Source organism: Grampus griseus (genome assembly GCF_964374135.1).
Source record: "Grampus griseus genome assembly, chromosome: 15".
NCBI classification, from domain to species: Eukaryota; Metazoa; Chordata; class Mammalia; order Artiodactyla; family Delphinidae; genus Grampus; species Grampus griseus.
The window spans coordinates 34,688,186-34,713,037 of NC_139009.1; the positions used below are offsets into that span (position 1 = coordinate 34,688,186).

Here is a 24,852-nt window from a genome sequence, read left to right on the forward strand (position 1 = left end):
CATCAATCCAGTCTTCCAAGGCTACTTTGAAATCATATTTTTCAATTATGGACTATATTAGACATATCAAATAAAAAAGAGTAGAGAGAATAATATAACAGCCATTTGCCCCAAACCCAGCTTAAGAACACATCACAAATAAAACAAGCTCCTAATATATGCTTCCTTAATTTTATCCCCTCCTTCCCTGCTTCATAAAGGTAATGGCTACTAGCCTGAATTTGTGTCTGTCACTCCCATGCTTAAAGACTATTTTGAATGGGAGTCCATCACCAGTTATATTTCTCTTATATGCAAACCTAATAAGCACGCAATCTAGTCTGTCTTCATTTTAAGTAAGTAATTCAAACGCTGAATAAAGCAGCATTGGCCTCATCTATCAGACTCCTAATCCCATCAAAACAATGAGGTGACTCAGGCATGACTAATTCTTAGGGAATCCTTACTAGCTCTCAGCAAATAAAGTATGAAGCACTTGCAAGTAATACATTGAATGATCCAGTCTAAAACAATATCAACACAATTGTTTGGTCACTGATAAAAATATGCCTTTTCCTCTCTCTTTTGAAATCTTTCTGCAAGCTCCGAGGATAACATTCCCATGCCACACACCCCCCAAATTACTGACTTGGCTCTAGGCTAACTTGTACCTGAGGCTGTAAGTTATCTGGGTCCAAGGATTTGCCTTTATCCACAAGAGACAGTGTTCTTTTTCTATCACCTCACCTACATCTGGTTTCAGGGCCTTCCTTCCAGTTTACTGGCAAAGACAAAGCTGAAGCAGGAGTTAAAAAAAGTCTGCCCTCTATCACCTTATACCATCAACCCCTTCCTCTCTCTAGAATTTTTCTTAACCAACAAACTAAGGGGCTTTTATCTGCTATTTTGTAGTCAGGATTATCCCCATTATACAGACTGACAGCCTGAAGCACTAAGGGGCCCACTTTTTCGTGCCACATTAATCAGGAGGCTTTCCCCCACGTATTTTAGCTTGTTTATAATTCTATGACCTCCCTCCTCCTCTTATCAATTCAGGCTCCTCTCATTTGGCTCTAAAGCCTGCAGCACGGTAGCTGCAAGGTGGACCTCCAGATCCCTTGACTGGATAGCAGTCAGGGGAGAGGAGGTCAGAGTCCAGGAAGGTCTCAGGTCATAGGCTCATAAGGCCAGAGAGGACCCTGGGTAATGTCCAATACCTTAATTTGATAGAAAAGGAAACCGAGGGTGTGACCTTCAGAGAGGTGAAGTCAAAATAAAAGCAAAATGTCAGAGCTCACATTAGAGCATAAGATTCCTCAAAGGGCAGGTAAAACAGAAAACCCAGCTGAGCCTCCTTTCTACATAATCAGTAACCAGTGGGATATGAAATATGGCTCCAATACTGTAAGACTAGGAGTCCCTTAAGTACTTCATAGATACACAGATCTGCTAAGACACAGTGTCTCATTTCACAGTTAGTTTCGTTTTTAGGTTAATAGTTCAGCCTCTGTGCCCAAACCTGGGCTACGCAGAGAAAGGTACCAAAAATGAAAAACCGAAAAAATCCATAGCTGCTTCTCCACGGAAAGAGATTAGGATTTATTTGGAGGGAATAAGTATTGAGCATATAAATTACAATATGATTCAGTAATGATGACTAGTAAGATAAGAGATTTAAATTAATGCTATAGCTATTCAGAGGGAGAGAGGATTAAGAGCTGGGGTGGAGAGAAAGGGAGGTGGGTATGCCTTCTTTCCCAGCAGTGTCTCAACAGCTCTCTGCCTGATTTCTTTCTCTATAAAGCAAATCCTGCCTTCTACTTATCACAAGGATTCTGGGAAGACAGAACAGATAGAAATGTGCAACCTTGGAGGAAAGTTCCTGGTATTACAATCACAAATGAAGGTGGAAGCCGACTACTGTCTACTGCAAAACCCCAACTCTACACGATGGCAAGGAAGATCTTTCAACTTCATAACCTGGGTAAGGAGTAAGGTGATAATTCTTGCATTATGCAACTTTCAAGGAAAAGAAAACAAGAGTCAATATTATTTTCCAATATCATAGGCTTAAAAGGCCTAAGTCTTAGTTTTTGTACTCCCTACCCCTCCCTTCTTCTTAAGACTGGTACAATCAAAAGGTTCCATGAAATATTTAAAAAATACATAAAATGCATATTTTCCAATTTTTGTTTTGATTGTTGACTACATGTTTCAATATCACAACTAAAACAGTTTCCATTGCATACATAGGTCGCTATGGGTGATTTCCACTGCCACGTGTTTAATTAAGATTGTATGGTTATTTGTACCTCAAAATTTTTCACAAAACAGAAAGGCAGATTTCACTGAAAATTTACCTAAAGTGAACAATGATTGAAATGATTTGGAGAAAAACCATACCAAAAGTCATTTGCAATGAAAATAAGTCAAAAAGGGGGGAGGGTGGGGAGATCCTTTTAAAAGCATCCCAGAGTGAACAAAAGGCAGTAGAGGGATTTAATCCGATGCGGAGACCTCAGTTATCTGCAATAGAAGGCACTTTTTGCCTCACACACACAGGTACCACACTGGTCCAAGGAGGGTACAGAACCTTGCTCAAGCATCACAGCTAGTGAATAAGTGGCAGAGCTTAGAAAGAACCAAGTCTCTTGAGTCCAGGGCCTTTGTTCTGTTCAGGATTGCCAAGGTTTGAGGCATTTTTGGTTTCCTACAGCTCATCAATTCAAACTTGAAGCTTGCTTGTGAAAGGGAATTCCAAGGTGTGTGTCCAGAGATATTCTGGTCTCTAGAAAGCCCCGGACACGTGGGCACTAGTGAACTGTAATCAGGGAGCTAGTCAGGGTCCCTTTTAAAGCATGCGTCACTCTACTCTGTGGTGTCTGGACTGAAGGGGGTGAATGGCCTTAAATTGAAGGCATCATCTCTGCATGGAAGAGGGCTGTGTATCTGGATCCAGCACAGCATTAGGCACATAAAATACACTCGATTTGAAAAAACCTTGTAAACAGAACACTGGGATTAACATGATCATTTCTGTTCCAAGATGATGCAACAAATCATAGCTGTGCACACACATAACTGTGGAAGATCCACATCAGAAGCTTCTAAGATTTAAGTTAACAAAGAAAGGCAACAGAGATATAAGCTTGGATTCCCAAATGTGGAATAAGGGACAAAGGTACAAATAATACTTCCTAACACCTCACAGAGAGGAAGGAAATGGCAGGTAAGTATATGTAAATCAAAGGGAAATAAAAAGCTGTCATCAGGGCTTTTATTTTTTTTTTAATTTTTTTGCGGTACGCAGGCCGCTCACTGTTGTGGCCTCTCCCATTGCGGAGCACAGGCTCCGGACGCGCAGGTTCAGCGGCCATGGCTCACGGGCCCAGCCGCTCCGCGGCATGTGGGATCTTCCCGAACCGGGGCACGAACCTGTGTCCCTTGCATCGGCAAGCGGACTCTCAACCACTGCGCCACCAGGGAAGCCCTCATCAGGGCTTTTAATCTTCTCATTGTACAACTGATTCACTTTAGCACAGTCAGAGCAACCTCTGTGCTACTCCCACTAGCTGAAAAATTTTGCTTTAGCTGAACTCAGAGTATCCAAGAGCCTGATTAGAGCTCTTCCAAGTACGTAAATTAATACTAGCAATGCCACAAAAATAAAACACTGCCCATCCACTTGTGCATATATCCGTCTTTTCAGCCATTATCCCAAGTCAACACAGCCTAATCTTTACCATGATTAGAACCACAAACACTGCCTGGATTGGCAGGTTTTTATGATCAATCTTTCACTTTCTTCATGAATAATTTTCTCAGAAGTATTTTAAATCTAATGTGTATAGTTTTACCAAATTCGCTATTAAAAAAATCTTTTTATATAGTTCATCTCTCTGGTGTGACTGTGAACATTTTAGGGTAGCACATGGTTGTCCTGGCAGTAGGTTGATGAAACCCAAAACTGGGTTTTCTAACTGTAAATCTAGGATCTTTCTACTTTCTTTTCAGGAAAGAAAAGCCAGGCTTCTTCTATCCCAGGCCACAGACTGGCCCCAATTACCCCAAGCAATGATCCCACAGATGTAAGCCTGAGAGAAAGCCTGCACCCAATCAAGCCACTGCCACCACTGGAAAAGCAAGGTCAGGAGCAGACCCCACTGCAAGTGGGGCATGACTTCTGCATCGTGAAAATAGCCTGCACTTGGATCCACTGCCTAGATACAGGCTCCTAATCGCTCCTAGTTGCATAAATTTCAGGGCCCTTGGGGCTACTCAGTGTAGCCAAAACTCTTAACTACACAAAAGGGAGTTGGATATTTTGGTGTAATAGAAAGAGGATACCCAACACTCTTGACAAGCCCTACAGTCTTGGGTTCATATTCCAACTCTATAACTGAGTCGCTTTCTGAACCTCAGTTTCCTCAACAGGTAAAGAGAGGTGTAACACCTCCTCTCAGAGTCATTGTTAAGCAAAACGCCCAGTTCAGTGCCTGGCAAACAGTGGAGACTCAACAAGGTTGGTCTACTTCCTACTGAATTCTCTGCTCAGAATATTTTCTTGCTTGTTCTCTGAATTCCTGGGTCAAAAGCTACTTCTGATAAACCTCCCGAATAGCCTAACCAAGTTCCAAGTATAGTTTATTAAAATCATCTCTATGTGTGTGGTTCTGATAATGTTTGATATCTCAAATTCAATCTTGCTACTCAATGTGTGATCTGCAGACCAGCAGCCTCAGCATTACCTAGAAGTCTGTGTGAAATGCAGAATCTCAGGCCCCACCCCAGACCTACTGAATCAGAATTTATGAGATCCCCAAGTGATATGTTTACATCTTAAAGTTTGAGAAACACTGCCTATAACATACTTGGACATTCAATAAAACAGAGCCTACGGACACTCTAAGGAATCCGCTATGGCACTTTTGCTGCTGGTGGTGCTCTATGAATCTTTATTCAAGTAGAAAGCAACCACTGATTAAGGCATTTTCACTGGAAGGACAGGAGAACTGTACATTTCTTTCTTTGTGTTTCTGAGTTAAGAAAAAGAAGATGCGCTAAGTACATTAGCCTTAAGGCAATATTTAAATCTCCTATGTTCACGTGATCTTTGTATATGTAATAAGTGCTCTGAGTATAATTAGTAATATGAGCTTTCTGATTATATGTAAACCAATAAATAACAGGAAGGATACTTTCAACGTAGTAACTTCTGGTTTCTAGGATGTAACACCTATCAGATTGATTAGAAATAAGCTTCCACAGGGCTTCCCTGGTGGCACAGTGGTTGAGAGCCCGCCTGCCGATGCAGGGGACGTGGGTTCGTGCCCCAGTCCGGGAGGATCCCACATGCTGCGGGGCGGCTGGGCCCGTGAGCCATGGCCGCTGAGCCTGCGCGCCCGGAGCCTGTGCTCTGCAACGGGAGAGGCCACAACAGTGAGAGGCCCGCGTACCGCAAAAAAAAAAAAAAAAAAAGAAAAAGAAATAAGCTTCCACAAATTGGATGTTCTCAACACAGGACGATAAAGTTCTAAAGCGTGTCTTTGTTTCTAATGTACACTGTGATTCTGTACATGTGCCTCCCCCAACCATCAACTTTCTGAATTATTTTTTAGTTCTTTCCAGTTATATGTGAAAGTACAATTTTTAAATGCTCCTGAAAGTTAAATTTATGACCCAAATTCCTAAAATGAATCACCAAATGCTGGATACGGGAGGCTGGTAACTCTGTGTATCAGGAAACAAAAACCAATCTGAGTGAGTCATCTCTGTGATCACAGATAACACAGCCACAGCCAGGGCTTGGCGCAAACAAATGGCTACAGCAATCACACACCAGAATCTTGTGTTTAATGGTTTCTCACATTAAAATGCATCAGTCAGCTCTGTGAAACCAGGAAGTGGAACCCAGGACACCACATAAATAACAAGTACACTCTCTTGAGTTGGTTATATTTTATCCTTCTGCTGTATTTCAATTTTTGGTAGATACATAAAAATGAAGGTACTGTTTTGTCAAGAGGTAAGCAGAAAGGTAAAAGCTAACTAATATCACAGGTTTTCTGAAATATTTCATAAGAAAATTTCAATACTTTTTGGAGGCCTGTTTATTGAGGCCTTTGATCCAAAATGAAAAAGGTGATCAGAAGCTGGCGAATGCCTCAAAAAAATGTAACAAGAGGAAGTGGTAATAGGCTGTAGAAGCAGAAAAGCCTGTTATCATTTGATTCCATGTGTAATCTTATGCATGGCTTTTTCTCAGGTACTCCAAGCTTGAAAGGGAAGATGAGTGGGAAGTGAACTCGGGCTACACAGCACTGCCATCTAGATGTTGCCCCTTGCAACCACCAGCAAACTCCTCCAGAGTGAAGGACCAGGTGTCCTCTTGAACCCCTGGACAGGGGATATATGCCAGAACTGAGCCTGCCCCATGCTGGCCAGGCTCAACACAGGGATAATGCAAACACCCAGGCTATGTTTATCAAAAGGGGGTATCTCCTATCAACACCACACACCCATTAGCAGGCAGGACTCCCAGAAAACACTGCTTAAACAGTAGACATGAGCTCCTAAACCCACCATCTGAAACACTGGAGACCAGTTGGGGGCAATGGCAATAATCCCAGGCCCCTGCCTTCACAAGAATCCTCTCAGAGTAAAAAAAAAAAAAAAAAATCTATAATTTCTGAAATAGAAACAGGATTAAATAGCTCCATAAAGCCCCCATGCCCACTCCCATTATTTCCATGAGGCATACACTACCTCATAATGAAGGGAATAAAAGGTGCCATGCTGAGAGCAGAACAGGCGCCATCCATCGGGGAAGGGTAGAGCCTCCCCAACACCAAAAGTAAGAGAAACATGCTGGGATGATGGTTTAGTTCTCCTGTATCACTGAAAAAAGAAAAAAATTATTGTACATAAAAGATAGGCAAGGCACTATCTTCAAACGTTTTTCTCATTAAATAATTATGTATGACATATAAAGTGAGACTATGATCAGCAATAATTTTCCTTTTTGCGTTTTTTCCTCCATTCACTTCATATTTTCTTAGTGTGTAAATGAGGAAGAAACTGGCAAAGCCGTGGATTGGGCTTTTGCACAGGATTCTCTTCTCAAAGCATATGATTTGATAATTCGAGTCTGCTGTTTTAATTTCAGCTGTTCAGACATTAGAGAGGTGTTTATTCCAGAGTATGAAATGTGAAACTTTTAACATCCAAATGTACTTAAGAAAGCATGGACAGTCACTTACTAGGGCCAGAAAAGCCTGTCTGCACAAATTACTAATGTGAGGAAATGGATCATAAACAGAAGTAAAATTCACTGATGCGATTTTATTTTCTCATTACAGACAATTGGTATAAATTCATGCCAAGTGCAAAAACTGCTAAAAGAATAAAATGGTCCATGCTCTAAGATGTCCATTCTAAAAATTATACTACCAGCCACAGAATGTGATTGAAAAGACAATGGTGAACTTTTTTATCTGCTCTGATCAGACTGGAAGCCCTCTTAATAGCATTATTTTGTGTTTCCAGGGTCACTGGCCATCTTCACTCAAGTAGAATAGTACCATTTCTGATCACAAGTGACCAGATTAGTCAGCTGCAACAGGCCAGTGATAAAAAAAATGACAGGTGTGTGTTAAAGCAAACTCAATATGTAAACACACAGATTTTGAATATAAAAGGAAGAAAATGATTCTTAGAAGACATCACCACGTGCTTCTAAAAAGCTAACTCCTATAAAACACTAAAAACTTTAAAAATAGGATTTTTAAAATGTAAAATATAATATAAAACCCGGATTTTATACAACCTTTCAGGTACAGTATCTACTACAGAGTGTCAGGCAACATGATGTATTTAATAAAGACGCACTTAAAAAAAATCCATCTATGTTTACAAGGAAGGAGCTGATTAAAAATTGCTGCCTGAAGGGAGAAATCTTGAAGTAATTCACATCCTTGATTTCACTTTGCCCCACCCTATTCTCTTCTTACCTGTCCACGGTATTGGCTACAGTTTCCAACTGTTTGAGAAGAAAGGGATAGAGTTCGGGGAAACGAGAGAAAAATTCACTCCCTGTCATCCTGTGGAGAGAGAAAAAGAGATAAATTACTATCATTTATTCCTTCTGATTTGATAATAAAGCCTTTTAATTTATTTTTTAAAGAATGACAACAAAGATCATTTGTTTGAAGATTTAATGAAATAAAGTTAAGAACAAAACTCACATCTGAAGAATTTAACAATCAATAGAAACAAGAGATTTAATTTGGATTTTGGAAATGCTCTTAACGCATGGAATTTTATCTCAAAATTTAAGATTACATACGCTTACAAGTATTTAATATTAACTTCTGACAGGGAAGAAATATGCAATTTGTGAAAATGCCAAGTTTCCACAATTGATTTGGACTCTGAGTATAGTCAGCACCTGGTGGACTGAGACTGACTCAGCTTCAGTAGTAAGGGCAAATGTAAAACGAGATTTCTCGAAGTCGGCACCAATGGCAGCTTGGATGAGCTCCTCTTTGTTGTGGAGGCTGTCCTGTGCATTGTAGAGGGTTTAGCAGCCTCCACAGCTTCTACCCACTAGATGCCAGTAGCTCAACACCTCCTCCTCCCACCAGCTGACAACCAAAAATATCTCTGGACATTGCCAAATGTACCCTGAGAGGGAAAAAAAGGTTCCTAGCTGAGACCCACTGGTCTGGAGCATGGTTATCAGAAGACATGGCATGTGAAGCTCTGGAGCGCCAGTCTGAGAGGGCTACCTTTTCCCTCTTTATAAATACTGCCCCCTGAACTCTGACAAGATTCTGAAAATAGGTCCTCCAACTGTACAACCGACAAAAAAGCTCAAGCTAAACATAGCGTTTGGTGTTAAGTACTGTCTCCAAAACTATTAAAGAATTACTCTGAAGGGGTAACATAAATATTCCCCAACTTGCCCTTCTTAGCAACTCTAGATGCATGCTCCTATTAATGAAGACCCCAAATATCATTGTTTAAAAATTGGGGTTAAAAAAATTGGGGTGTATTTCACACACAGTGAAATGCTCAAACCTTAAGTGTACCATTCGATCAATTTTCACAAATGCATACACTCATGTAATCCAACCCTATGAAGCCTCAGTAATTTTCCATCATCCCAGAAAGTTCCCTTGTGCCCCTTTCCCAGTCAATTCTGAATCCTCAAAGCAACCATGATTTGATTTCTATCACCACAATTTGGTTTTGTCTATTCCAGAATTTCATATAAATGTAATAATGCATTACATAACTTTTTGTGTCTGGCTTTTTTCACTCAGCATAAAGCTTATGAGATTCATTTATGTTATTCAACATATCAATAGTTTGATTCTTTTTGAATATACAAGGTTGTTTATCCATTCTTCTCTTGACAGATAGGGACTGTTTCCATTTGTTGGCTTTCATGAATAAAGCTGCTATGAACATTCTTACACAAGGTTTTTTGTGGACATATGTTTTAATTCTTCTTAGAAAACTGACTGTTTTCCAAAATAGTTATAGCATTTTACACTCCCAACAACAAATAAGCCTTCTAGTGGCTCTATATCCCTTCCAACATTTGCTGTTGTCTTTTTTCCATTTTAGCCATCCTTGTGGGTATGTAGTGGTATTTCCCCATTATTTTGGAGAGAAGTGATTACTTTTGTTTGTTGCATACTTTTTAAACCTTACCACATGTTATAAATTTTCTTTTATACCTATTTCATATTCAGTAAGATCAAATTTTTTAAAAAGTCCTTACTCTATCCCTTACTTTATCCCTTATTCTATCGTTACTTTATCCTCAATAAATAAGTTACAGATTTATTGAACATTTATTGGACATTTTATATTAAATAAGCTCATATCCTTTTTGTACTTATTAGATATTTTTATGGAAAAAATTAATAAATATTATAAGAAACACACTAGACTGCCCAGTGCCTCTCCTCATAGAAAACTATGCAAAAGTATCTTAGCTTTCTCTTATAAAAAATTCAGTGCATTAAGTACTTACTTTTCGTTTGATTTTTTTCCCCCAACAAATATGCATATTACATATACTGCTGTGCACCTTGGTTTTTTTTCATCTAAACTACATCTACCAAGTCATTCAATATCAGGCATCCTGAACTATTTCTTTCCATTTAATGGCTGCAGAGTAAACCACATTATGGTTGACTGTAACTGATTTAATCCCTAATGGTTAGGGCTTTGGGTTGTTACCAGTCTCTTGCTGTTACAAAGGATAACATGTATAAATTTCATCGTTAATAAATCGCAAACCTGGGCTTTGCAAGGTCAATGTTTTATTGAGGGGGAAGACAAAACAATTCCACTACAGGCTATGTTACATTCCTTACCACCTCCAAGCAAAACTGGTCAAGAATATCAGCTTCCATTTTTAGTAGAGTCACTTAAAAATAAAACTGTAAGAGTTCAGTACTGGGATCCCTGAGTACATTTGCTCATACAGAACATCTCCATCTACACAACAAAGCCTGGTGGATATCTCTTCTCAAGGAATCAGTCACTAATTTCCAGGGGAGTAAGTCATTCCTTAATGGCCTGATATCTCTTGGTGGAATAAGAAAGACAGGCATTCTCACTTAAGTAGACCATATGGTTGCTATCACCATCATCTAGAAATTGCCTTGATAAATAACTGGCTCTGCTGACCATGATAATGCCAGAGAAAAGGGCTGAGGAGCTACTATTCTAAAATTAAAATTTTTTTTTTCTTTTTTGGCTGCACCATGCAGCTTGCAGGATCTTAGCTCCCCAACCAGGGATTGAACCCAGGACTTCATGACAAGAAAGTAGAAAATATAGGATGACATACGATTTTTTAGAAATCTGAATGCCAGACTAGATAGATTCACCTGTCTTACAGGCACTGAAAGTATCTGAATAGGAGAGAGAGGTGACAAGAGCAGACAGACTAGAGAGAGTAGAAATGTGGTGACCCCATGGACATTCACTAAATGTGTACCTTTTCACCTCAACTACAGCATTAATATCTACAGGCATCTATACTTCCCTGCATCTCTCTTGATACACAGCACAATACTATGTACATGCTGGTTGACTGGTAAATATTTTGGCAATGAATGAATAAGTAATATTAGCCACAGAGGAAAAAAAAATTCTAATATAGTTGACCTCAAACCTATGCCTTATGCCTTTTTTCTTCTCTCAGTGACTGGTACCCACCCAACTGACACTTAACTACTCACCCAACCTGCCAAGCCTGAAACTCCCAGTACACCCAGTCAACAGGCAAATCTTGCTACTTCTACCTCCAGGGTATCTGTTGAGTCTATTTCCCACCATCCCCACTACTTACAGGTCTGACCACCATTATTTCTTGCCTAGATGCTATGTCAGTCTCTCACTTGATCTCTTTGCCTCACATCTTCCCCCTCTGTAACTCTCTGTTGTGATAAGAATTCTCTCTTTAAAATACAAAGCTAATCATGCGACATTAGGAGATTAATGGCTCCCTACTGCTTTTTGGACAGTCTAAACTCTTTAGCCTGATTTTCAAAGTTCTGCTTAATCTGACTCACTTGTCCAGCTATCTCTTGCCTCTCCACCTTCAAACCCAGCCATACAGAGTTTCTTTTGGTTCTATCAACATTACATGCTCTTTCTAGTCTCCAGATGTTGGCAAATATACTTTCTGCTAGGAACACGTCTGCCCTCCCCCACCCCAGACTAACTCCAAATAATCCTTCAATTTGAGGCTTAGGCCAGCTTCTTCCAGGACACCTTCCCTGATGGCGCAAATGTGGGTTAGGTGCCTGACATTGGTCTTACACTATAATCTACAACCTCCCCATATATAGCAGTTCATACATAGAACTTCCAATTTACTTATTTCTCCCACTGATTACACGTTCCACACAGGCAGAGACTAACTATATCTATCTTATTTCTCCATATTATCTCAGGTACTAAGTATGACGCTCAGTTCACAGCTGGTGCTTAATAAACAGTTGCTGAGTGAATGAAGCTAGACGAAAGAGTCCTTGACAAAGTCAAGGAGAAAAGGAATTATGACTAAGATGGTAACAAATTAATAATTTCTTAAAGTGCATCCTTAGCTATATCTAAGGACATTCAGAATCATCATCTGAATTAATAAACTGAGTACCTTGCCAGGGCTCGAAATGTTCTTAAACACAAATATACAAAGCTCATCTCCCTGGTTTGCAAACTGTTTGATTCTAGCTCCTCCAAATAAGCCAACAGGCTGATATGTTACCTCCCCAGATATAGCAAGCCCTGGGGGTAAATTCACCAGTGACAGGCATTTCAAACCTGTTTATCTACGTGGCCAAAAACTAGCCCAGCAACTTTACAGGAAACAAGAGAAATGATAAAAAGGAAAAACTGAACCTCTGTAAGTTCAAGCTCCTAGGAAGACAAAGGAGACCAGCAAAAACTCTGAATGGGATAAAACAGACAGACACAGGAGAAAACAAACAAGCCAGGATAGAGAGTGAGAATAAGCAGCTTCAACCTTGGAACTGTCAGACTACACAAAAGGTGAGTTATTCCCTATCCCACCAGGTAAGAATTAGGCAGACACAACCGATGAGAGGCTCTTGGGGGAAACACAGAAGCTGCCTGAAGAAATCCACTTGCCTTACACCAAGAATAAGGTGTCAGGAGCACAGAGTGGCTGTTATCTCCACCACCACCGAGGAACAAGGCGCTCCTCGGTCTACCATGTTCAGTGCTGGACTCCCCCAGAGCCCAGCTGGGGCCGAGAACAGAGTAGGCTAGCAAGAGAGGTTTACTGAATGAAAGAAAATGCTTGCCTGGCACCATTTTGTTTTATTTCAAAAAGCGATTTTAAACGTATTCCAGCACTTCTTATTTATCGAGAAAAAATTAGATAATAAAGAACACTGCAAAGAAAAACCTAAAATTCACCACAAACACACTACCCAAAGATAGCTACCAGTCTGTTTTGAGGTTTGTCTATACCTTTCTCCTCCTTACATACTGCTCAATAATCTGTTTCTTACACTTCACAATATATCAAGGACACTGTTCCATTATCAATCTGAACCCATTTTAAGGTAGTAGCCTCTGTGTGGTATGCTCTCTGTGCCTCTCCTATGCTTGAACATAGGTTTGGGGCACTAATCCAGACACCATCCAGAACAACTCATCCCGTCTTGGCTAAGCTGTGTGGGGAGAGCAGTCCTAATCCAGCCACATTCAGTGCTGCCCTTTTGTCTGCACATTCCACATCTAATCTTGGTAATGCCAAGAGAGTCTAGTTTTTGAGGGCATCTGAGCTTTGGTCATTTTGGTAGTCTGTGAATCCACGCTGCCATCTAACAGCCTAGAGGAACCTTCAACTGAATCAAGCTTCTATTTCTCTTAGAGAGCTGTATCCTAAGATCGGCCACACATATGAAAAGTTGAAATGCCAGAAGCACGTGCTTCTGAGTTTCACAAAAGTATCAGGATGAAAACTATCAAGCAAAGAAATGAAGCACTCGGGGAAACGTGTTAAAAGTAAAAATAAGGCATATCCACCCCCAATTCCTACATACATACCCCCTATCATTCTCAATCATCTCAGGAACAGGGATCAACAGAGTAATAATGTACAAAGGTATAAAAAGAGAAAGCTAACAAGGGCAAGCAAAAACATGCAGGAGTAAGGAAGTACATAGTAAATAGCAGCAAAGGCAGAGTTTGTGCCTGGTTTTAAAAAAAACAGGACTTAATTCACAGGCCATGGAGAAAACACCATAAAACTGGTCATTAGATGGAAACAAATGATGAAGGCACAAGCCTGGAGGTTTTCAGTCTGTATTTGAAATGGGAACCCAATAAACTATTAAAACCTAGCTACTCCCCAGATTCTGGCCTATAAATCCACCCCAGAGGGGAGAAATCAGCTAAGGGCCTATGTCCCCTTGCCACGGTGATTGCTGATAAAAACAGCAAGCTCATCTTAAGAAAAACAGTGCTCCCAAATGCAAACAAACCTACAAAGAAGACAAAGCACACACAAACACATTTCAAAGGATGATCAAATGCAAACTCATAAAATAGAAACAACTAATAAGAAAGAAATCTGGATTTGGACTCCCACCAGGAGAACCATGTCTGACTCCATTTCTAGAATCCTCTCTCTACCTCTGACTGGAGCTGACACCAGAATTTCTCCCTAGAGTACTAATAATTAAGCAAGAATAAGTGACTGGATAAAAGGGATGTCAGGGGTCCCAGGGTCAGAATCTTATACCCAAGAAGCACTTGTAATCACTGTGATGGGTCCACCAGGAAGTCCTGTTACTAAATTTCAGGCAAATGGTATAGGAAGTTAAAGGAAAGCCATCTTTTTCAGGGCCTCCGTTCTAAGGTACTGACTCTGACCAGGTCTCCTGCCAGTCTCATCTCCCTTCTTAACCTCTGTAGATAGCCATGAAATTCTTGGCCACATCGCATGTTTTTCTAATCCTTCCCTTCAGGAACTGCTTTTCAGGTGGAGAATCTTCCAAATCACAAAACCAGCCATCACTATACTCTACCCAGGGAGGGAAGTTAAAGGTCTTGGTTCTGGAAGTGCCCTGCCCTTCCCCATGTGAAATCACTAGCCAGGAGTGAGCTGGGAAATAACAGTTCCACTCCTTACCCAGCCAGCTGGTCAGTAAGCATGCATCTCTTGAATTCTTCATGTGGGCAAGGTCCCATCCTGGCAGCTTATATTGGATTTTTTTAATAACAGAAATTTTTTTCTTAGAAAATGTTTCTTACTGAATCTCCTTACGTATAAAATCTCAGAATCAGTCTATCTGGGTTAATTCAATAATCATTTTCGAAACAGTTTGTGGTAGACTGTTTCCAAAGATGGCCGACAACAGTTCCTACTGCCCTATATGTGCAGGCCTCCTTCCCTTCAGGAGGTAGGGTCTATCTCCTTTCCCCTGGACTCTAGTCTAGCCCTGTGCCTTCTCTGATCAAAAGGAGGTAGTGGAAGTGCCTTAGGCTCCACAAAGCAAGGCAGCTTCTGTATTCACTGTCTTGAGGATGTGACTACTCTGCTAGAGAGGGCCCTCTAGCCCCCCGCCCCCAGTTGACATCTCAGATGAATGCTTCCACTTGAGTGATCCCAGATGACACCACACAGTAAAGAACCACCCAGCTGAACCCAGCCAACCCACAGAATTGTGAGAAATAAAAAACTGTTGTTGGGCTTCCCTGGTGGTGCAGTGGTTGAGAGTCTGCCTGCCAATGCAGGGGACACGGGTTTGTGCCCCGGTCTGGAAAGATCCCACATGCCGCAGAGTGGCTGGGCCCGTGAGCCATGGCCACTGAGCCTGCGCGTCCGGAGCCTGTGCTCCGCAACGGGAGAGGTCACAACAGTGAGAGGCCCGTGTACCACACAAAAAAACAAAAAAACTCCAAAAAAACCCTGTTGTTATTTTAAGCCACTAAATTTGGGGATGTCTGTTATGCAGCAATAGGTAACTGAAGCACAGTTATAACATTCAAGGCACTGAGTTATACTCTGTGGAAAAGGTAATATGCTAAATAAAAGGGACCCTGATAACAAGGAACCCATAATTTAACTCTCACAGCTCTGGAGGCCAGAAATCTGAAATCAGTATCAACAGTCCAAAATCAAAGAGTCAGTGGGGCACCTCCAGAGACTCTAGGGGAGAATACAATCCTTAACCTCTTCTAGTTTTGGGTGGCTGCTGGCATTCTTTGCCTGTAGCTCCATTACTCCAATCTCTGCCTCTGTGGTCACACTGCTTTCTCTTCTGTCTCTCAACTCTCCCCTGCCTCCCTCTTATCAGTGATTACATTATCCCAACCAAATAATCCAAGATAATCTCCCCATCAAAAGATCCTTAATTTAATCACATCTCCGAAGACCCCCTTTGCTTACAAGGTAACATTTACAGGTTCTGCGGGGGGGGGGGGGGGGTGGCATTATCTGCCTAGCACAACTGTGAAAACATAAGAGTTAAGTCACTAAGGGCAAGAATGAACATAACTGGTTTATTCCAAGCCAGCTGTTTTCCAAATCTTTAAAGCTATGGACCACTTTTTTCAACTATAATCTCAATATTTAAAACTTAAAAAAAAACACAAAAAACCAACAACAAACTAGAACTGTTCTGGTTGAAGCAGGGTTGAGGTGAGGGATCATCAGTTTGGCCTCCATCTTATCCTTTGCAACCACAGGCTCTGATACACCTATGTGAGCTCAAGAGTCACAGTTTAGAGAGTGAAGGCTTCGGACGACAAAGTGAAACTCAGAAAGCTGTCCACACGCCCTACCTCTTTACTTCCTTTTATTCCCATCTTTTCAAACCTCTCTAGTTCAAAAAGCATACTCCATCTGTCCCTACAATAATGATTTCATCTTTTTCATAACATTAATAATTACTGCTGTTCATTAAAACATGTTCCAAGTCTGTCTCCTCTTACTAGGAGGTTAGATCCTTGAGACTAAAAATTGTTATTTCATCTCTAACCTCAACACCTAGAATGGTGCTAGTACATGGGACACTCAGTAAATATCTGCTGGCTTCTTACTGTTTTCTTAGAACTCCCTCCACAAATCTTGCCCCAGAAAAGGATGGGCTGTCTTCTTTTCAACCATAGGGGTCCATTCCCCAACAGTCTGACTCTAAAAATATGTACAGGATTAAAAAACTCTTATTTGGTAATTCTAAAGAGTATCATACAGGTATTAAAACCCTAGTCAAGCAAATGCACTAAACATGCAAACAGTTCAAACAGTGCTGAACTGGCCTCATTCTCATCCAAAATTCCAGCAAGAAATCACCTAGAAATTTCTTTTTTACTCATTAACAGTTAATAGACTAATTTAGCAAAAGGTCCAATATTTCAGAATAAAAGCTTTTTGGTTTCTATCCCTGTAATACTTTCATTCAATTAATTTTTTCAAGATCCTACTCTAAACCTTATAGACATTTTCATTAAGGCTAATATCAATTTGCCAATTCTTATTATGAAAGCGAGGGGAAGGTGCCAACAAGAGTTCCAGACTTCAAGGAAAATATTAGAATGAGAAGGACCCTCAGAGAGGTCTACTACTCTAATCGCTTAATTTTCCAGATGAGGAAACCAGTGCCCAGAAGAATTACGTGAGTCTCCCAAGATCAAAATACAAGCTGGGGGGAAAGTGCACAACTAGAACCCAATTGCCTTGTTTCCCAATCTAGCCACTAGACTTTTCAGGGTTTCTATTACACAGGTAATCCAACCATCCTGTGCCAGGCATCTGCTTAACGAGCAGAGGACACTATGGCCCAGATAGGCCAGTTTTCAAAGGAGTTCATGTCCTCATTATTGGATCAGATAGCGATCTCTCCACTGCTGTCAATCAGCCCTGGTCAACTTAGATTAAGATTCCCTACCTGAGCTTCCACTTCCATACACTGAGCCTGGCCCACCCACTGACTTTAAAGGGAATAGATGAGCAGGCAACCCGCCAGCTCAACTAAACTTCAAAAATCTATCCATCTGCTCTTACAAAGCATTTTCAGAGATCAATGGACCACAGACATTCCATTTGATCTAATAGTCTCAAGTCTCTTCTATATTCAAATTAAGAAAATCTTACTAATACACTACAACTCTTAACCACTCTCCCCACCACAACCGCCCCCCCCCAAAAAAAAACTAAAAACAAAAATACAAAGGAAAAAAACCCTCTAAATCTCATGCAAATCAAACCAGAAAAGAGAGTGTATATGCTTGTTCTTATTCAGGCTCAAGGCTTCCTTCTCCCTAGTGAATCCATGTTTTTTTGTAAGTTTATACTCAGGCCAAGGCTTATTTACAAGGAAAAAAAAACAAAAACAGAAAAACCAAGGAGTCACCAGGCAAATGTTACATTCCCAATAAATACACAACACTGTCCGTAATGAGGTATGATGTGATGTCTGATGTACATTTCCCCAAATTCACAGCTAGAAGAAATAAGACTCAGAAATCAAAGTGTGATTTCTTCTGCTGTATGGAAAAGAGTCTCCACTTAGTGGATGTCCATCTTAGACTGCAGGATTTAGTCTTCTCTCTGAACAACTGCCTGGAAGTAATCAAAAAAATGGGATAATTTTCAACAGATTGGCTGGATCTCCAGACGAAGAGGAAAAGCCAGCGTTTGGCAGAGTTGTGAAAAAGAACATTTTGGACATCTTCGCCATTTATTTTTTGGAGAGCCAGAAAACTAATCTGGAATAAGTATAACTCATTATTGTTATTATTATTTAAAACCCTAACCTCTGGCTTCTGGGTTTGGCAGCTGGAAGCATGTTGGTTTCTGTAGAAATGCAAATGAAATTTATTAAATTAGACATTCCAGGATCAGGGTTCTTGTTTGGTATTCTCACGAATGCTGTTTTTTTAAAGTACTCTCAAGTAAGTAGGCTGCCATCTCTTCACAGACCCTGGAAAGCCATCTGCTTGGCCCTGAGAGCAGCCTGTACATTGAGATCACACAGAGGCAGACTTTCAACACGGCTGGGAGCCATTCCCTTCCATGCGTGTTTCCCCTTAACAGCCAGACCCCAAATCCTTCAAAGGCTGAGGCTGTGTTTGCTACTTCAACTGTATCTCCTACAGCACCTAGGAGAAGAGACAGACATAGCATGCACTGCTTACATTTTCAAAAATAAATTAAGGAATAAATCATGTCTCTTTTCTTCCCCTCTTTTTAGTTATATTCTATTAATTATCAATATAATTAATATACACTCATTTAAAAAAACCCTAGACAATATACAGATGAGTAAGTAGTAAAAGAAATTTCACAGTGGCCCATTCTAGACCTTTTCTATACATGTATAAAAACATTGAAATTAAACATATGATACACACAGTTGTTTTGGAGGAGTGGCAAACATAGGTGTGTGTGTTAAATACTGTTCAGCAACTCGCTTTTTAAAAAGTATTTAGGTGCTTTACTCATTTATGTTCCGTAAGTAGAGAAAAATCAAGTTTTCCTTGTCCTTAATTTTAAAAAATGTTTTGAATAAAAGTATATTCTTATTATTTTATCTCTGTATTTGATCGATAATCTAGCTGACTACAAAATAAAAGGAAATCATACTCCATCAGAATGTTGAAGGTATCTCTCATATCTTCTAAGTGTTTTGCCATTTTGATCCTTAATTCTCCACATGTGAACTGTTTTTTTTTTTTAAACTCTACAAAATTTTAGAAATTCCATGATGATGTGTCTTGGTGTGGATCATTTTTCATTCATTGTACTAGAATTTGTACCCTTTAGTTCTAGGAAATTTTCCTGTGCTATTTCTTTGACAATTTCCTGCCCTCACTTTGCTCTGCTCTCCCCGTTGAACTCCTTTAAGATGGATATTGAACCGCCTGAAATAAACTTCTAATTTTCACATTTTTTTTCTTTCCCACATTCCATCTCTCTTGATCTCTTTAGTTTTTGCCCCTGAAAGGGTTCTTTTACTCCGTCTTCCATCCTATGTTTTGAAATTTTTATTGGGGCTATCATATTTTCTTAATTTCCTACAGCTCACTCCCTCTCTCCCTTCTTTCCTTCCCTTTTCTTTCTTCCCTTCTTCCTTCCTTCCTTTTTTTGGCTGCGCCACACAGCATGCTGCATCTTAGTCAGGGAACTTCCCCGACAAGGGATCAAACTCATGCCCCCTGCGGTGGAAGCGTGAAGTTCTAACCACTGGACTGCCGGGGAAGGCCCCTTACAAGTGCTTTCTTATTCAGATGGCTCTTTTAAAAATACCATCCTGTTCTTATTTCATGTAATTAATTTCCCTGAGAGTGTTAATTTACCTTTTTTTCATTTTAAGCTTTCTTCTGGTCCCTATATCTGCTTCTATTCAATTCCTTTTTGGTTTGTTTTTTAATTTCTATTCTTCTTCTAATATTGATTATAAATTTTAGGTGGCAGCTGTTTCTTGGAATGACTGTGGTACTTGCCTCCCTGTTGCACAAACACACACATTCCAATGCAAAGAATAATTCTGTCTGTTAAAAACACGAAGTTCCATAATGTGTCAAACAGGGTTTAGAAAACAGGCCAACAAAAAGGCGGCACAATGAAGACCACCCTGAACAAGCAATATAGCAGAAAGGCATTTTATTCAAAGGATGGTTTCTGGTTTTCTTTTCTCTGTAGAAGCTTTTCATCATGTGAATCTAAAGAACACCATTCTAAATGCAAAATGTTCTACATAAAACATTTTCCCCTTCTTTCCAATTTGGCTATGACTCTAAAGAAACAGAGACACAACAGTTACTAAGGAGGCAGGAAATCCTTCCAGTTAACCAACTTTTACATACTGTTCCTTATGGTCAAAATGGTGACCACACTGTGGTAACTCTTTTTGACTTTATGACCTTATTACTAAGACCGCCAATTACAGTCATCGTTATTTGAGCAGAGGAACTGCTTGAATGCCAAAAGACTACTCTACAGTACTATTTAACCTTTCCCAACAGAGACTTATTGAAAATGGGAGCTTGGTAAAATGTTTCCCCTAACCTTGCAAAGATACTTCCCAGTAAATATTTGAAGTATATAAATACCTCCAAGTCAAGTCTTAAAAATGCATAAAACTCACAAATGTTAAGCCAAATACCCATCTTAATTATATAATCATATTGAAAGTAAAATAATGCCATGAGTTCAGACAAAGGTAAAAATATGACACATAAGCTAAGGCAGTTGAAATATTACTTATCTGCCTATATAAAGCCTATTTTCAAAGGCAAAATATTTTTACATAATATGCACATTTTATTTTAGAAAAGACTTCTACTACATCATGGATTAAAATTTGAAACTGTGTTCCATAGATTATTTATTCTGTGGTGGAGTGGAAATGAGGAATCACAATGTAAAGGAAGAGCAAAGGTTTGGAATCAGCCAGACCAGAGGAGGATTACTTATTGGCAGTGTAACTAACCTTGGGTGATTTATCCAACCTTGCTGAGTACCTTTCCACTTTGTTTTCTATGAAATGGGAATAATAGTGCCTACTCTGTGGATTTACTGTGAGAAATGAGATAATACATGGACAAATCTAACACTGTACCTTCTCATCCAATTACACATGCATTGTTCTTTGGCCTTGGCTCCTGCTACCCACCCTTCTTTGTTCCCCTCCCCACTTTAATAAAAGATGAGATGAAAGGAATAGAGAGGAGATTGGTACAAATTACCATTAAGGTCAACACACTCTGAGATTCTAAGATCTAAGAGTACCAGAGAACACAAGTCACTTTCACTCTTGCCACACAAATAGCTTTTAAAAATACATGAAGTGCCGCATTGAAAACATGAGTAAAATGTGGGTTTGGCACAAAAAATTTTACTTAGTATTCTGAATATATTAACACCTATACTTTGCAGTAATCATACACCAAACTATATATGTAAGAGTCAAAGGCCAGGAAGACAGCTATAAAATGGGATGGATGGATCCATATTGGTAGAAAAAAACATGGTTAGGGCATCTAAACACAAACAACACACACACACACACACACACATGCAATGGATATGAGACAATAAAAATGATGGTATACAATGCTTCTCTCACATTCTTCCACTCACATATTCTAAAAAAACAGTATTTGTTGTTGTTTTTTAAGGCTTTCATAGAGCTTTCTTTCTTTCTTTCTTTTTCAAAAATAAATTTATTTATTTATTTTTGGCTGCGTTGGGTCTTCGTTGCTGTGCGTGGGCTTTCTCTAGTTGCGGCAAGGGGGGACTACTCTGTTGTGGTGTGCAGGCTTCTCATTGCGGTGGCTTCCCTTGTAGCAGAGCACAGGCTCTAGGCACATGGGCTTCAGTAGCTGTGGCACGCGGGCTCAGTAGTTGTGGCTCGCAGGCTCTAGAGCACAGGCTCTAGAGTGATAGTTGTGGTACACGGGCTTAGTTGCTCTGTGACATGTGGGATCTTCCTGGACCAGGGCTCAAACCCATGTCCCCTGCATTGGCAGGCAGATTCTTAACCACAGCACCACGAGGGAAGTCCCAGTATTTGCTTTTGATGTGCCCATTTTACTAGTAAAAACAGACACTTCCATAACTGAATATACACACAAATAGGTGCAGATGCTTCAATAAAAGTGTATTTCAGGGCTTCCCTGGTGGTGCAGTGGTTGAGAGTCCACCTGCCGATGCAGGGGACACGGGTTCGTGCCCAGGTCCTAGAAGATCTCACGTGCCGCGGAGTGGCTGGGCCCGTGAGCCATGGCCGCTGAGCCTGCGCGTCCGGAGCCTGTGCTCCGCAACGGGAGAGGCCACAACAGTGAGAGGCCCGCATACCGCAAAAAAAAAAAAAAGTATATTTCATCCTTGGAAAAGGAAAACCATATTTCTCATAATTATTTGTGATTACAATAGACCAGCTAGCTAGCCATTGAGTCTGTACAGAAATAATTTAAAGTCACGCCAATAGTTTTCCAAAAAGTCTCCAAATGTGCCAGAAAACAAGGAGCTTACAAAAATGGTTGATATGAAGACTAAATAAAAATAACTAATTGAAGGAACAGTCACTAATTGTTTTCATATGTAAATTTTGGCATTCCACCTTATTTTTAATTAATTCCATTAAATTGGTGTTTCGTAGGTCAGAGGATTTTATGACTACAGACCAAAAATGTTGTTTATAAAGCCATTTACAGGGAACTGCCCACAAATATTTTCTAATACATTTTTTACTTTTGTCCGATCCAAATTGTTATTGCTTCATTTTTTCCTCCTTTGAGTCCAATTTTGTTCTTTGTATTTACTTCCACTTCCTTTCTTTGCCCTTCAACAAGGGGTAGTCCATTATAAAGTCTACACCATTCTTTTAAAAATTCATATAGCACCAAATAACTCTAATCTGCAAGCACACTAAGGAAGAAAAGGGGAAAAAACAACAAACCAGGTGGTAGGCAATAAATATTCTTACACACAAAGCCTCACTCCCCCAACAGAAACGCATAAATAGGGTGGCCAAGGCTTATTTATAGAAAGGACAAAGGGTAACACAGGATAAAAATGAAAATATAGCCAAAGAAGCCTCTTAGTCTCCTCTGGCCTAATTTAAATAGGGTTACTCAAGTTCATGGATTGGTAATGGATGATGTTGCAAAATAAGGATGAATCAGTCATCACTAAAATATTGTTTTATTCTAAGGTTGGACAATATCATATGTTTCGCCCTAAAAGACATGACTCACAGGGAGCCCACAATTCCTTTTCCTTTCTTCCCTGAAATTTGAAAAAAACCAAAAAGGGGTGGGGTGAGGGAGCCACATATCCAGAGTTCCACACCATTTTAATGGTGATTCAATTCTGCTATTACTCAGATATGTGACTCAGGTAAGTCACCTAACTTCCAAGTCTCAGTTTCCTCACCTGTTAAATGGGGATAATTATGCCTAACGTACCTATGTTACCTGGTTAGCATCAAATGAGGTAAGAGATCTGAAAGTACTTTGAAATCATCAATTTCTGCTGATTCTGCCTCCTATTTCTTAATTCTGTTCACTTCTTTCAATTTCCATTGTCACTATTCTAATTCAGATCACCAATATTTCTTCCTTAGGCTGGATCACCTTTACAAATATCAGACCACATAGGTGCCCATTCATGAGGAAAATGAGAAAAACCAGGGCAATATACATAGAGCTAAACGTATTACATTTAAATATCTAACATTTATTTGAGATTCTCCTGTGAGTGTAGTGTATGTGTATTTGTGGGCATGTATGTTAAAACGTTCTTTCTTTATTATTTTTTTAAAATAAATAAATAAATTTATTTATTTGTTTATTTATTTATGGCTGCGTTGGGTCTTCGTTACTGCACACAGGCTTTCTCTGGTTGCGGTGAGCCAGGGCTACTCTTTGTTGTGGTGCGCGAGCTTCTCACTGCGGTGGCTTCTCTTGTTGCGGAGCATGGGCTCTAGGTACGCGGGCCTCAGTAGTTGCAGCACGCAGGCTCAGTAGTTGTGGCTCACGGGCTCTAGAGCGCAGGCTCAGTAGTTGTGGTGCACGGGCTTAGTTGCTCCGTGGCATGTGGGATCTTCCCGGACCAGGGCTTGAACCCGTGTCCTCTGCATTGGCAGGCAGATTCTTAACCACTGCCCCACCAGGGAAGTCCCAAAACGTTCTTTATTTTATGAAATGAGTCTGAGAAGTGGGATGTTTTGTTTTTAAATTTTATTGTATTTTTTTTTAATACAGCAGGTTCTTATTAGTTATTTATTTTATACATACTGGTGTATATATGTCAATCCCAATCTCCTAATTCAAGTGGGATGTTTTTTAATGTCCTTTTTTTTTTGGTTGGTTCATGAAGTCCAAATGTCTGGGTACCATTAGTCTATATTATCCTAACAAGCAAAGCTATTCAAACAAACTGATCTCCCAATCTTCAACGTTTACCTAATCCAGCTTCAGTGTGTTCTCTACACTGTGGCCAAAATGATCAAACTAAAACAAATTTAATCCTATTACACCTGTGCTTAAAATACTCTCCTTGCTCCTGTGTCCTCAAGTTGGCAGACAAGGTCATCACCTCATCTCATGCCACGCCTCCCTTGCACACAGCACAGCAATCGTGTGTTGTGATGACTCACTGTCACCCCCAGACTTCTGCACAGGAGCGGTCACCCTCTACCTCACCTGCCCTTTCCCAAGTAAATATTGCATATCCTTTTGTTCAGCCATTATCTTTCTTGCTCTAGGGTGTCTTTCTGGATTCCTCCAAGCCCAGATGACATGTATCTCCCATGTGCCATTACAGCAGCAACCCTTCCTTTCCTCACTGTAGAACTTGACTTG

General features: G+C 40.1%; 1 protein-coding gene across 3 annotated transcripts in view; it reads right to left on the reverse strand.

Annotated features, from left to right (window-relative positions):
* Positions 1-24,852, reverse strand: part of THADA (THADA armadillo repeat containing) — a 314,312-nt gene that overhangs the window by 172,606 nt on the left and 116,854 nt on the right. For 2 of the 3 annotated variants that reach the window (XM_082672019.1, XM_082672018.1), the window contains exons 27-28: positions 7,989-8,078; positions 6,745-6,876 (exon numbers count right to left, since the gene is read on the reverse strand). In XM_082672019.1, the coding sequence (XP_082528145.1) occupies positions 6,745-6,876; positions 7,989-8,078 (222 nt within the window). The remainder of the gene's footprint in view (positions 1-6,744; positions 6,877-7,988; positions 8,079-24,852) is intronic. The other variant, XM_082672020.1, reaches the window with a different exon arrangement.